This window comes from Montipora foliosa, chromosome 14, assembly GCF_036669935.1.
Source record: "Montipora foliosa isolate CH-2021 chromosome 14, ASM3666993v2, whole genome shotgun sequence".
NCBI classification, from domain to species: domain Eukaryota; kingdom Metazoa; phylum Cnidaria; class Anthozoa; order Scleractinia; family Acroporidae; genus Montipora; species Montipora foliosa.
Window position 1 is genome coordinate 23,911,209 of NC_090882.1, and position 15,000 is coordinate 23,926,208.

The 15,000-nt window shown below is 40.9% G+C and overlaps 1 protein-coding gene across 1 annotated transcript in view; it reads left to right on the top strand.

The window, feature by feature from the left end:
- The window catches only part of LOC137984681 (trifunctional enzyme subunit alpha, mitochondrial-like), a 48,722-nt gene extending 44,542 nt beyond the window's left edge, over window positions 1–4,180 (top strand). Inside the window, exons 31-34 of the mRNA XM_068831923.1 lie at window positions 1,354–1,409; window positions 1,490–1,580; window positions 2,912–2,966; window positions 3,740–4,180. Of these exons, the coding sequence (XP_068688024.1) occupies window positions 1,354–1,409; window positions 1,490–1,580; window positions 2,912–2,966; window positions 3,740–3,891 (354 nt within the window). The 3' untranslated portion in view covers window positions 3,892–4,180. The remainder of the gene's footprint in view (window positions 1–1,353; window positions 1,410–1,489; window positions 1,581–2,911; window positions 2,967–3,739) is intronic.
- Window positions 4,181–15,000: the final 10,820 nt, after the last annotated feature.

A 15,000-nucleotide genomic window follows, 5' to 3' on the forward strand; every position in this document is an offset into this window, starting at 1 on the left:
TTGAGATGTCGTTGCCGTTGTCGTTGTCGTTGCTAAAGCTCCCTTTTTTTTTTTTAGGGAGCTTTCGCAACGACGACGGGAATGGCAACGAGACCGTCATGTAAAAACATAAATTCACGTTATTGCTATCACTTCGCGACTATTCCAAGCTTTTTAATGTGACAATGGTGTAGCAGTCCCTCAGGAATGAAACCGTTACGAGCGGCGCTTAATTTAGGGGAGAAAAATGAAAATTTATCTCCAAGTGCTGACGTTCTCCATAACACCTCAAACTTGGTTATTTCACGTTGTTGCTTTGCTGACGACGGCAAAGAAATGGACAGAAATGAAAAGATGCATGCACGTGCAGAGCGTGCAAAGCTATTGCCTTTACTCACTAAATATACAAATTTGTAACGTTCTCGTTGCCGTCGCCGTTGTCGTTGCTAAAGCTCCCTAATGGGGAGCTTAAGATCTACGACGACGACGTCCTCGAAAACGCCAGAAAACAATGATATCATTGGTTAAAAGAGCATAAATGATCTGCACGAGCGGCACGGATTTTAGCTCATATTTTTGCGGTGACGACGACGTGAAATCACTAAATTTGAGGTTTTGACGACAACGTTAGCATGTAACAGAGAATTTTTCATTCCCTATTTTCAGTCTGAAACCGCTCGTACCAATTTATTTTTAGGATACTTCGCCCACATTATACGAAGTGAACGAGATGGAATAATCGCGAAAGACTTTTACTAGAGCAAAGTTCTATTTTGAGGTGACGTTTTCGTCGACGTCGCCGTCGTAGATCTTAAGGTCCCTAATGGGGAGCTTTAGCAACGACGACGGGAAGGGCAACGAGAACGTCATCTCAGAAAATAAATTCGTGTTATTGCAATCACTTCGCGACTACTCCAAGCTTTTTAATAAGACAAAAGTGTGGCAGTCCCTCAGGAATGAATGTTTTTAGGGGAGAAAATGAAAATTTATCTTCAAGTGCCGACGTTCTCCATAAAACCTCAAATTTGGCTATTTCACGTTGTTGTTTTGCTGACGACGGCAAAGAAATGGACAAAAATGAAAAATGCACGTGCAGGGCGTGCAACGCTATTGTTTTTGCTAAAGCTCCCCAATAGCTTTGCACGCCCTACACGTGCGTGTTTGGCATTTTTTACGCTTTCAACAATGTTGGACGACCTGTTTAAACGCACGGAACATTTGGCTCAACAAAGTGCTGAATGCATGTTGAAGCAAATGTCTAAACCGTTTAAACGGGCTTTTATGTGCTTTTGTTATTCCGCGTCTACGACTAGAAAGCCGCATTCAAGTTACAGGTTGATTTCTCATCATTGCTTCTTTTGGCATTTTCTCCAGGTCAATGTCGAAGTAGAGAAGCTTCTTCAAGAATTTGCAATTCCCAAAAGGGGAAGGTATGCGTTGTCGTGTTGATTCTTCTCATTTGTTTTCTTGTTTCTTCCTTTCTCATTATTATTTTGACTTCTCATTTCAGTCACGATCCAGAGGAAATCCAAATGAGACTGGCAACGCGATTTGTAAATGAATCAATACTCTGTCTACAAGAAGGAATATTAAGAAATCCAGTAAGTGCTCAGGACCGCACAATGCCTTTGCCTCTTTTGTAGCTTATTAAATGTTCGGTTGAAGACAAAATGCATACTGAAAAGTCTATTTTTGCACCCCCAACTTCCCTTCTCGCCGCGCCAAACACCGATGACTGAAACCGGTCGTTTCGCCCACATCTCGTGACACCCACACGGTGATACGCCTACACTTGAGTCGTTTCTTCCACATTATTTTGGTGTATATTATCGCCGTTTACGACACAAAACATCGATATCTCTCAAAAATGATGATTACAGTGAAGAAGGAAACGGTACTAAAGGAAGGTGAATAGTTTGCTCATCTTAAGTCGGAGATGGGCTGCAACAAGCTAGCCTGAGGCGCTTCAGTGTGCTGAAATCCAAGCTTTCTGGAAGCGATTCCTTAGACTGGAAAACAAGCTGAGCTTTTTCGAAACTTGCTGCGTAGGAGCTTCTAAGGTTGTGCTGTAAATTTTGCCTTTTCTAAAGGACAGCATAACTGTATTGTTCTTAATTAAACGATGATTATTAGACTCCATAAATGAAATTAAGGTCCAATGAACTCCGAGCTTGGACAAACTTTCATTGCTTAGGAAAAGGATTTACTACAAGACACCACTGGGTAAATATCACTATGTCATTTATCTAATTTCACTGAATCCGTATCAATAATTAATCTGTAACTATTTTCAAATTTCGAACAATATTCCATGAGATAAATAAATCAGTTTGACACCGAAGGCAAATGGGTAAATCCGTAAACAATACGGTAACGTAGCCTGCAAACTTACTTCAAGACTGTGTTCATTTGCTCATAATCCTTTTCAATTTCTCAAAAACACAGTATACACTTAAAAAGGGACATTGACTTGCAAATGAGTTCCAAGGAGCAGAAATCTATCAAATACAATTGAAATTCAATGAAATACGAAGCCTTTGTTTACACCAATTTTAGCGGAAGTACCATTTATTTCCAGAAATTGCATAAATAGACCAATTCGGCTAATGCAATATTGTACCCAATTCAGATCTCTCGGGGTTAAGATTCTTTGTGTATTGTATTTGCATGATAATGTATCATTCATATGGATTGCGAAATATTTGGTTTTATTCCCAAAGGATCTGAATTGGGTACAGCATTGAGTTAGCCGAATTGGTCTATTACCGTGACGTCACGGAACGCGATTTGGGCCAGCTTTTCGAAGACGTTCCCTCCTCCCGTTTTTCTTTCGGGGGGAGGGTACGGCTACATGTAGGTTAATTGGCGGTTGGCCTTTGAATAATCATTGGTGAATTTTCAAACTTGGCAATACGTGCTGTTGTGTCCTTAGGTTGACGGGGACATTGGCGCAGTCTTCGGCCTTGGATTTCCACCCTTTCATGGAGGTAATTAGATGCTTCGAAGACAGCGGCAGTTACATTGCATGATTAAGAAATTCTCAATGGATAGATCTAGTAAAACTTAATGCAAAACCCCTATCCCTTTAAATCTAAAAATCTAAAAATCCATTCTCAGGTTGAATCCTCTTTTACCAAAACTTTTTGAGTAAGCATAACTCCAGCACATTTTTTTGTCCATTTTTGTCATACTACTTCTGGATATTTACCGGAACCTAAACAGTGTAAACTTACATGGGGTTTTACCAGAAACTCATGACCTCAAAGCGTTTAACTCTGGTTAAGAGCTGGGTTTTTTTGAGTTTAGAAATTTCCTTATTTGGATGCAACGTGGCTTGTGCAGTTTCCCCCACGTGCCGCTTCGATCTTATTTTTGTCTATATTTGGGCATAAGATTGGTGCCCTAAAATCCCAAGCTGTGTTTCACGGAAAAGAGTTGCAAGTTACACGCTTCAAGGTCACGTGCTTCTGGTTTTACTATACTTGCTCGCTCATTTTTGATTCATGAAAAACAATTCCTTTGAAGTTACGGGATTCTAGTTTGTGTCGGACCCAACTGGGGTATTTCACTTTTTTTTTTTTCGCGTACACAAGAGTACTTTTTTAAATTCTCAGATAGATGGTTTGATATCTCAATGTTAGGGTAGTGTTCTCTTAACTGGACACTTCTTGTTGGGCATTATAAATTGTATTTCTGGACAGAAGTGCCTATGCTGGGAGGAAATTAAGTCTACCATCACTTAAATATGGCTTCCCTCCAGGTCCTTTCCGCTATCTCGACACCTATGGAGCAGACAAGTTTGTGGAAAGAATGCAACGATTACAGGAAAGCGTTGGTGGAGAGCGCTTTGTTCCATGTCAGATGCTTTTGGATTACGCCAAAGATCCTAGCAAGAAATTCCACAAGAGATAATGACGGTGCCATGAATCTGTGATTTATTACGCAATACTGAGGCTGTGATGGAATTGAAACTTTCGAAGTGAAGGACTTGATTGATGGGAATTGTAAAAAGACATGGACGTGCACATGCTGAATTAATTAAAGCGAAATCTTCGAAAGTTTTTATTCAACTTGGTGACAGCGTTTCTCATCCAAAATATCTTTTTTTAAGTTGTCTTAAATTTTTGGAAGTCTACGTAGACGGTGCAGCGAAAGCTCTCTTGTTCGTTCCAATGCTAAATTAAAAGAGATATAACTATGATTTAGTTATCCTTCGCTTGTCTTGTCTCGTGATATTTTGGTCAATGTAGTGCCTCGTCTTTTCGCGTTGCGCAGCCTTCACGTTAAAACATGCGACAGGAAGGCTCTAGACAGGCGCAGTCCCATCGGAATAACTTGCGTCATTCTCGTCCCAGTGGGGCCGTGATTCTTTTAGTAGGGAGCTTACGAAACGACGACGCCGACGGCAACGACGATGCTACAAAACAATAGGTTTAGTGAGCAAAAACAATGGCTCTGCACGTGCGTTTTACGTTTTGGTACATTTCTTTGCCGTCATCTCCTAAATGACGACGTGAAATGACCAAATACAAGGTTCTGTTAGCGCATGACTATGAATTTTCAGTTCACTCTCTACGCTTCCAACCCACTCAAATCAGTTTAATTCCTCGTCAGTTACTACACATTAGGGAGCTTAAGATCTACGACGACGACGTCGACGAAAACGCCACAAAACAATAATATCATTGGTTAAAAGAGCATAAATAATCGTGCTGCACGTGCAGCACGGATTTTAGCTCATATTTTTGCGGTTCTCTGCATGACGACGACGTGAAATCACTAAATTTTAGGTTTTGACGACAACGTGAGCATGCAACAGGGAATCTTTCATTCTCTATTTTCAGTCTGAAACCGCTCGTACCAATTTATTTTTAGGATACTTCGCCCATATTGAACGACGTGAACGAGATGGAATAATCGCGAAAGACTTTTACTACAGCAAAGTTCTGTTTTGAGGTGAGGTTGTCGTCGACGTCGCCCTATATTTAACACGGAACGACATGAAATAGTTTCGTAGTGATATGAATAACGCGGATTTGTTTTTTAAATGAAGTCCTCGTAGCCGTCGTCGTCCTAGTTTCGTAAGCTCCCTAATCTACTTTTTACAACGACCGCTGCAGCCTCTCAGTGGAGTCGGCTTTTATTCGGAAGCTTGGTTTTCGATGTGGTTCTAAAGGTCGGTTTTTACCAGCGATGCTACCACAGACTCAAACGGCATTTGTAGACGCATTGACCGGTAGTTGTTATCTTTCGCTCAAAAAAGGAATACGAGTTATCGGAAGGCAACTAAACTTGCGAATGGTGCGTGTATTATACGTTCATCCCTTGTGACAACCATGCATATAAGGAGATTTCAAAACTTGTTTGTCCAAACACTCAATAACTTAAAAATTTATCGGACCTAACCCACTCTTTGAAGAAAGTAACTAAGGGAAAAACCTTGACCGGAGGGTCGAACATGGGATAGAGGCACTGTATCCGCTATCCATCTAGCCTGATTTTTAGACGGTTCAGGTCGGGTGACACAAGTGACAACCAGGCTACTATCTCTCGTTTCTAAAAACGTAACCCTTCCTTGTACTTGTACATGTTCATTGCCGTGACTTTAACATCTTCAGTTCCCATGGCCCGCTCCCGGCTGACCTTGTAGCTCAGTCGGTGGAGATGTGGCGATCGAACCCGAAGGTCATGGGTTCAATTCCCACCCTGGTCAGAATTTTTCTCTGTCCTTGCATGTGGGCCCAGTTCCATCAGTAGGGCTAACGCTCACATGATTCATATGGGGTACAAAACTAGCACTTCACATTACACTCTAATCAGTTAAGTCTGTTACTGTCTCTCTGAGTTGACGGAATCGGAAACACAAAGTGCATGGTATTCTGAGTGTCATCAAGAGCTAACCATTCTTAAGAAAGTGCTCCAATACCGTAAACGCTCTAATGAAAAAAAATAAAGATTAAAAAAAGTCATTTTCGAAGATTTCCCTTGGTCCCACTTTTGCTATTTGGCCGAAAATCGTGATTTTCGACACTTGGAAAAATGTTATTTCTCTTCTTTTTTCACGCGTTTTCTAGGGACACCAATAACAATAGAGAAATGTACGATTTCTGGTGGACGAACAAAAAAAGCTAATGAGAGATCTTTTCAATTTGTTTTCGTCCACCAGCATGGCGGTGATGACGTCACGTGAAAACCTCCTATTGAGCGAACTGAGTATAATTTGAGCTAATCGAGAAAATTGCCTTGATCATTTCTTGAGATTTGTTTCACTGGAACGTCAAATTAATTCTGAGCACCTAAATCTGAACTTGATTTGGGCCAAACAAAGCTGAAATGGAGAATAATGTACAACAATACAGAGTTACTGTTGGCATGCATTGCCTGTATTTAGCGGGTGTACCGGGTGTACGCAAAACGTGGGGCAGGCTATGGTGTAGGCCTGCCTACTATTGTTATTGCGCATACGTTCTGCGCATCTCCAGATATTCGGATTTCCTATCGCCGATACTAACTAATGCGGCAGGGATATTTTAGCGCGGTATAAAACTATGCAGATAGAGTAGATCTTCGTAAGTACTCTATGGACGGCCCAAGCGATGGAAACGTAAAATCTCTCAGTATTTCAAAGCTTCAAACGAAATTCGTTTAATATCGTAGACACTACCGGCGGGTTTAGACTTACAAAATTATTTCACACTTGTTAAGGGCGGTGCCTACTAATTCAAACGTATTTTTGTCCCGATTTGTGATTATGCAGGAAAGGTAGATCTTAACAAGTGTTATTGAAATCCAGAAAGAAAATTGGGGGTAACACGCATTTTTCAAACATAATTCATGAACAATATTTGTAAAAAGCTTTAACGTAAGCAAAGCAATGTATGGCGTTCTTTCTCAAATTGAAGCTCAATTATCTCTAAAGAATGCGTGGTTACCCCCAATTTTCTTTTTGGATACCATAGTGTAATTACATCTCTTGGTCGGAGCATAATTGTTAATTCTCACACCGGTAGGCACAAAACGCAGGTCACAGGGGACAGGGCACAGAAAATTTAATTTAAAAAGTAAGACACTCCGTTAGGCCTTTCATATGTCTGGCATCGACCACGCTTTCCGGTTTTGTTCTTAGAGTAAAACAACTAAATGATGAAAATTACACATTGTATTGGAAATGGAAGAGTTCCTTATCTCGTTCGTAAGTCTGGAGACCTGAAAACAAGGGTTTGTCTTCGTTCCACGCGAAGGGACTTGGAACGAGGCTCTGATAGGAGAATGGAACGGAAAAACTGGAAAAATAGCCAGCAATATGGCGCAAGAGGACAGTTTTGAGGTATTAAAGAAGACAGCACTTGCTGACAACTTATTTTAACCTCAGCGGTTCCACTGAAGAACTGGAAAATTACCTAGTGAATTATCAACACACGTCTGCTTTGCTAACAACGGACTGAACTGCAATCGTGAGTTGCCGATTTCCGTTTGTGGCTGCGTACATCGATGTTTTAGTTGTCATAAAGTTGAGTGATGGTATTTCATGGGATGGTTCTAGTCGTGGTTATGAAATAGTGACACTTTTTAGACCGTTTGCATAATTCGAAAGGTTTCAATATACTACTAGAATCTTCAAAACCTAACGTACTTGATAGGTATTGCTGTTGGCAGTCGATGCATCGGGACCTAACTCTTGTTGCATTTTATTACCAGAATGAAACAAGTTCAACATGTTTAGGATAATTATGAACTTCGGCTTTGATCATTTCTGTTTTCTTTTCTTTTCTTTTTTTTTAATTCTACAAGAAACTGATTACAAGGAAATCGACTCAGAGGGACCCTCCTGGAGGTTTCTCCCTCACCTTTGCTGGGATACTTTGGTATGTTTTTTATTTAGCTTGCTAACCTTGGTATCAACAATAAACGGCCACGCATGTGGCCAATATATCCCCGTCGGGTGTGTGGAGTTTGACTACTTTGCAAACCGAGATTAATCAATGCAGCACCCCGTCCCATACAAGTTATGTCTTTGTTGTATTTATGCACGAGGGAAAAGATTCAGAAAAAAAAAGCACCACTCACAACAAGGAAAGAAATTTATATTCTTGAATCACCTTAGACGTCCTTACTTGTCAAAATGAAAATACACCTTGCTTGGTTGTGCCCTACATAACCTGCAATATCTATAAGTTTCATGAAAAAAAAAACTCCTTGGATGAAGGTTAGGTTAGATACTAAATTTGAACCATTTACATTTTTAGCATTCGGTCATTATCATAGTATCAACACTTCTAACAAAACTCTCGACGGACATTTCTATACCAAAACACCAAATTCCTGAGATAAATGGCGCTTGTGAACTTCGCTCATCTGTTCACTGATAGGCTCGGCGATTATTATATTTCTTGGTAGGATCTTGTCACACTTTGCCAGTACACACGTCTTTCTGACATGGTAATACACACTTTCTGGATCCCGGCTGACCTGAAGTGAGATTTTCATAACCCATAATTTGTAATTAGTAATTGTCTGCTCGCTTTTAAGTTATTGTAAGAGTAGTTCTCTTATTGCAACATTATTGAAAGGCCTGACTTACTGGTCTTTACTAAGTAGCAGTTCATTATATCGTTGATCTAGCAGGGTACCAACCTTAAGTTGAATCGTTCCCTTCTTCTGATAGACCCTTCTTTCTCGATGCTTGAGCATCAAATCGTATGGTGCAGGAGGTGGTGCATCACTTGGCTTGTTCCTTAACTGGAAGACAATATGTATTAGAGATTATTAAATCTTACCTTCTCATACCGGCATGTTACTCTTTAAATTAAAGAGCGATGCATTGGCCTACAAGTCGTTTTAATTTACAGTCAAGTGTCTCGTATTTATCTCTTAAAACCGTCTCTATATGTTTTTAAGGCGTAACTACAATTACCTTTGATCCGCAGCCATAGCAAGTCAACGCCTTAGTGTCCTATACAGAGACAACCTCATACTCGTCACGTGGAATCCCTTGCGTCACGGATGGAACTCTCTCGGAAAATCCTGCGGTGGATCTTTCCTCTGTGTGCGTTTTTCTGGTTCTTTCCTTGCCTTTTTCGTTTTCTTTAAGGCCTGCTCCACTTGGCATACTCTTCTGTAGTTGGCGAGTGATGTTTGGTGTCCACTTACAAAGTACTCGTTGTAAGGAGCCCATCTGGAACGATACTGCGAGTACGTGCGCGCAGAGACCCTTGTGCTTGAACCCTTCGCAATCACAGGCTGGCAATTTCCCAATCAGTGACCCTAACAAGATGAAGACTATCACTTGTAGTGGACATGACCACTTTATTCGTCTTGTCTTACACCGTCCTCTTTCATGATCACCTCAGGATTTCGCCATGAAGCTCTGAACATTTCTGGAAGGCCACTCACATCAAAATTACCCAAGACGGCTGTTTCCTCATCCATAGGCAATTCAGTTTCCTCGTCGACAGCTGTTTGGATCAAGGGGGTGATCTTTTTAAGGTGATCCTTCTTCTCCTTTTCGGACATTGTAATCCATTCCTCTGCAGTCTCACTCTGGTGCAAGTCTGGGCCTTTGTCAATAACAGCTCTCTCCACGTTTCTGGCTGCTCTTTCGCACATTTCAACATATTCATCTGTGGCCTGAGACATAGTGCTCTTCAAGATGGGTTTGCCAGATAGGGTGTCATCAGTGCGATTCCGCTCAATCTGTAGTTTGTACTGGAAATGAAGTGACTCTGAAGCGTTGTTAAAGTAAAGGTTGTGACCAATTCCAACCGCCTTCCTGACGGAAGTTATCATGCCTTCTCATATGCTGTCTGCTACACTAGTTGTAAAATACTTTGCAAACCCAGGTTCAGCACCCATCTTCTCCATGAACTCCAAAGAATCCCATCAGCGTTGGGCCTCGAACAACTTGCAGTCAAATTCTTCAGGACTGTCACTATCAATCAAACCCTTCATCATTCGCTTGTCGTCGCCGAAAATGTCCTTTAGGATTTCCCCTTTAAGTCCCTCGGTTAATTGAAGGCTTGCAAGCTTTGCGTCTACATTGTCCCGTACGTGCTTGGTATAAGGTAAGAACCTTGAAATGGGGAATACTCGAGCAAGACCATTTTCTTGTGCTTTGCTGCGATCAAGACCAATGAAAAGGACGCCGTCTATTTTAGGCTTCTTTTTGATCAAGGTGTGGCCAACATACACAAACTGACTCTCGTTTTGTTTGACGTGTAGCATTGCTGGGCCTGGTAGGTAGGGAGCTGTCCCAGTTGACCGGCTCTCCAGCTTAATGTGAGGATACACTGTGCTTGTCAGGTAAAAGTCTCCAACATTATATGTGGTGTCAATGGAGAATACGCCAAACTTTTCCGGATTGCAGCAATTGTTGACAACATCTTCAAGGAGTCCCTTTGATGCAATAACTGCTCGTGGGCATGGAGTCCACTGAATGTTCTGAATCCACGTGCTGTTGCGACTTTTGTCGAGAAAACTGGCCAACTCGTCTCTGTCTGTTTTTTGCCGTAGTTTAGACCTCTCGTACTTGACTTGCCTACTCCTTCTCGGAAGATCTGACACTGCTTTCATTGCAAACATTCCTCCAGCATCTTGGAAAGCTTGATCATAAATTTTGCTTGGACCTTGGCGGGAGCAGACTCTCTTGCTGATGTTACTTTTGGTACTGCGTGAAGTTGGGTAAAACCGCTTGCCTCCTTTCGCATTTCCATGTTTCTTTGGGGACACGTTATGGGGCTCCTCCTCAAGGAAGTACTGCATCATACCAAGAGGCTCTACTTCATTTTTCCAATTGATTACCTCAACCGTCTTGCGCTTGAAATCTTTGTGCTTCCTGTGAGTCCAATATGTTGTTTTAACAAGATACTGCCCCTGCTCAAGCAATGGTCTTTTCTTGTTTTCTCCTGGGCAGTCTTTCAGTGAAGACGCCGTCTTCATCACTTGTTGTGACAATGAGTCCTGAATGACCCTTATTTTCGAAACTGCCATGATCATCTTGCAGCCAGTCATCGGGGCTTTTGAGACAAGTTCTGTTTATAACAAATACGGCATTTTCTTGTACAGCAAGAGGTCTGTTAATGCTAACCCGTTCATCATCTACGTTCAACACTAGAATGTCCAACAGTTCTGGGCCACTGTATGAGGAAACGCCCTTTGCATAATAAGGTGTGGTGACATCGTCTTTATAAAATGATGCAATATCAGTTCTATATGAAAGAAAGAGAACATAACTACAGTTCAAAAAAGTGCTTGTTTGAGCGTTCATCCCAATATGCAGCCAAAATATCAAAGTTCTACAATATCAATGCTATGTACACTGCATAAACAGTGTCAATATTTCAACAACAATACTCACACACCCCAAGTCTCACATTCATTTGAAAAATCCTTTCTCTGGAAACACGAGGCTTAGGATGTATAAAGTATCGTTATTCAAATGTAGGCTATTATTTTCAAGGTGTTGACTCTCCTAGGAGTAATTGGTCACACCCTACAATATGAGGGGAATAAGCTAAACTTGTAATAACTTTTCTGAGTCGTATATTTACAAGCTCAAGCTGTTAGTCGCCCCATGTAAGGTAATCCGGAATCCGGAATCCAGGTAATTTTGGTCTGTGGAATCCGGAATCCAGCTAATGGAATCCATGGAATCCGGGATCCATGGATGTGGAATCCGGAATCCACAGACATGGAATCCGGAATCCACAGCGTGAAATCCGGAATCCACAGACATCCGGAATCCACAGCGTGGAATCTGGAATCCAGGACTCTCTTGGATTACCTTACATGGGGCGATGTTAGAGCAGCGATTTCCGGTTTAGAAGAAGTAGACAAGCGTTGGTATTTGTTTTACCTTTTTTTATCACAACAATAATGTATAATGTAAACAGTACAAATGGCTAATACTAAAACTGGTTCTACCAAAAATCAACTAAAAAGTTAACCACAGCCTAAACACATGAAAATCGTTCTTACTTGTACCTATGAAAGAACTACTACAATGATAAACAATGGAAAAACATTCTGCTACAAATCTGCCTGGAAACAATTTTTATTCCATATCTAGACAGTACTGAAGATAAAGGGAGGCCTAGACTTTCGAAAAGTCCTTCGTCTAGATACGCGCGGTCACTTCGCGTACGAAAAATCGCGATTCGCTCGCCGAAACATTTTCTTCTGGGGTTATCGTGAGGTCGACTTGTGGCAAGTCTAAGGGAGGCCATGGTCCTACTTTTTCCAAGGGTGCTATATATTTCACAGTACATCTGGTTGTACTCAAAACAGTCAAAGAAGGTTTCATCTTACTATATTTTTCATTAGAAATAAAAAAAATCCCATGATTTTCATAATTTTTGTAACAAAAATGATAATTACTTACTCTGAACAAGAAGATATCTCTGAGTCGGTTTCCTTGTAATCACTTTCCTGTAGAATTTAAAATGAAAAAAAAAACAGAAATGATCAAAGCCACAGTTCATATCGTAAACATGTTGAACTTGTTTCATTCTGGTAATAAATGGAACAAGATTAGGTCCCGATGCATCGACTGCCAACAGCAATACCTATCAAGTACGTTAGGTTTGAAGATTCTAGTAGTATATTGAAACCTTTCGAATTATGCAAACGGTCTTAAAGGGTCACTATTTCATAACCACGACTAGAACCAAAGCATGAAATACCATCACTCAACTTTATGACAACTAAAACATCAATGTACGCAGCCACAAACGGAAATCGGCAACTCACGATTGCAGTTCAGTCCGTAGTTAGCAAAGCAGACGTGTGTTGATAATTCACTAGGCAATTTTCCAGTTCTTCAGTCGAACCGCTGAGGTCAAAATACGTTGTCAGCAAGTGCTGTCTTCTTACCTCAAAACTGTCCTCTTGCGCCATATTGCCGGCTATTTTTCCGTTCCATTCTCCTATCAGAGCCTCGTTCCAAGTCCCTTCGGGTGGAACGAAGACAAACCCTTGTTTTCAGGTCTCCAGACTTACGAACGAGATAAGGAACTCTTCCAGTTCCAATACAATGTGTAATTTTCCTCATTTAGTTGCTTTACCCTAAGAACAAAACCGGAAAGCGTGGTCGATGCCAGACACGAAAAGCCTAACGGAGTGTCTTACTTTTTAAATTATATTTTCTGTGTCCTGTGCCCTGTGACCTGCGTTTTGTACCTGCCGTTCTCACACGCTTTTGAAATGAAAAACTGATTTTGTCGAATTCCTTGCTATTTTGCAGAAACGATAATTCTGGAAAGTTTGGTTGGAGTGCTTTCTCTTTCCTGGAATTTCAAATGCACAAAATATCGTGGGAACACTGAACAGTGATTGGTTGTAGCTTATTTGCATGTTTTTGGGCAATAACTGAACGCTTCTACCGGGTTACATTCGAAATGTTATATGCAAGACATTCGTGACATTTGGGTTTAGACGTACTAAATTATTTCACACTTTTTAAAACAGAAATATTTAACAATTATTTCATGAGCGCGCGTTGAATATAAGATGATAGATAGCCAACGAGGCGCGTAGCGCCGAGTTGGCTATAATCATCTCATATCCAACAAGCGCGAGTGGAATAATAGTTTTATTAAAAACGTCCCCAAAATATTGAAAACTAGACTACAATAAAAATAAAAAGGCCCAAAAAAATCACGCATATGCTTGCCGTGTTTGTAGATGATGGTATAATGGCTCAAAACCCATGATGGCTTAGCCAATCAAAACTCTGGAATTGCATTATCCAATGATCCAGTTTTTAATAAGTATTATTTTACATACCTCACGTCCGAGTCTTCCGCAGACATCTTCCGCGTGAGAAAAGCCGGGTTTCAAAAAGAAACTGGAACCCAGTCCACAACGACCGGTGGTTTTCCTTACTGTCACGCAATGGTCGGACTGATGATGTTTGCCCAAAGTTGAGTTTATCCGGCATTCTGCTCCTCGATTCCTTGTTCTATCGATAGGTTAATACTGATCAAACCTATGAATGGCTGCGAGGCTGCCAGTGACCTCGTCTTAATTGTGTTATTGTAATTCTAATAAGTCTACATTAACAAGGTTTGCATAAAGGCAGGGCCACCGGCAGCCTCGCTTCCATTCTTAGGCCAGGTAACTTGGCTACCACTGTAAAATGGTCTATTGATGGATAATTTACAACTTAAAATTTTGTTTGTTATCTCAATATACTTGAATACGGAGTTAATTATAAATAATCAACTGCTCCCTCTAAAACTTTCACCAGACTAGCTTCCTTCGTGATGTTGAGAAGAATGACAAAGATGCATCTAAGCCAGTCGCTCGTCATTTTAATCTCCCTAACCACTCCAAAGAACACATGGCTATCTGCGGCCTTTCCCTACATCTAGGTACGACGGAAAGCCGCAAGAATCTAGAACAAAAATTCATCTTCCAAATCGGCACCCTTAATCCTCACGGTATTAACGAACGCTTTTCATTCAACTAATATATTCCTATTTTTCACGTTGCCATGTTACCACCAATAGCGTAGCTCCTACTCTACTATAAAAACTACACGTAACCCATAATTCCTCGATTCGCTCCGACGAAGGGCTAACGCTCGAAACGTCAGCTTTTAGAATCTCTGTACGGTGGCCAATTTACATTATGAACTCCGTTGAAAAAACCAAATTTTGTATATAGCTTCTAATCAATTGGCCTCGAGCTCTTACTAGACCCCACTTTAAAGACGCGACAAAAAAGAAGTCCTTTGAATGTCTCCTTGAACAACAAATATGAGTACGGCCTTTTTTCCTGGGTCGCAAGGAAAGAAAATAATAGTCGTAATATCAAGTAAAGAACGTCACAGTTCAGTATTTAAAGTACAGTTTCGAGCTCGCAAGGCCAAGTTCATAAACAATTCATATTAACATGACTGTGTTGATTACCGACAAGCTGACAATTGTATAGATGGCGTAATGGATTTGAATTCGAAACAAGCGGAGAAAAATCTAATGTTTGGTCCAAGTGACCAAATGTTGTTCTTTGGACAACAATGTTGAG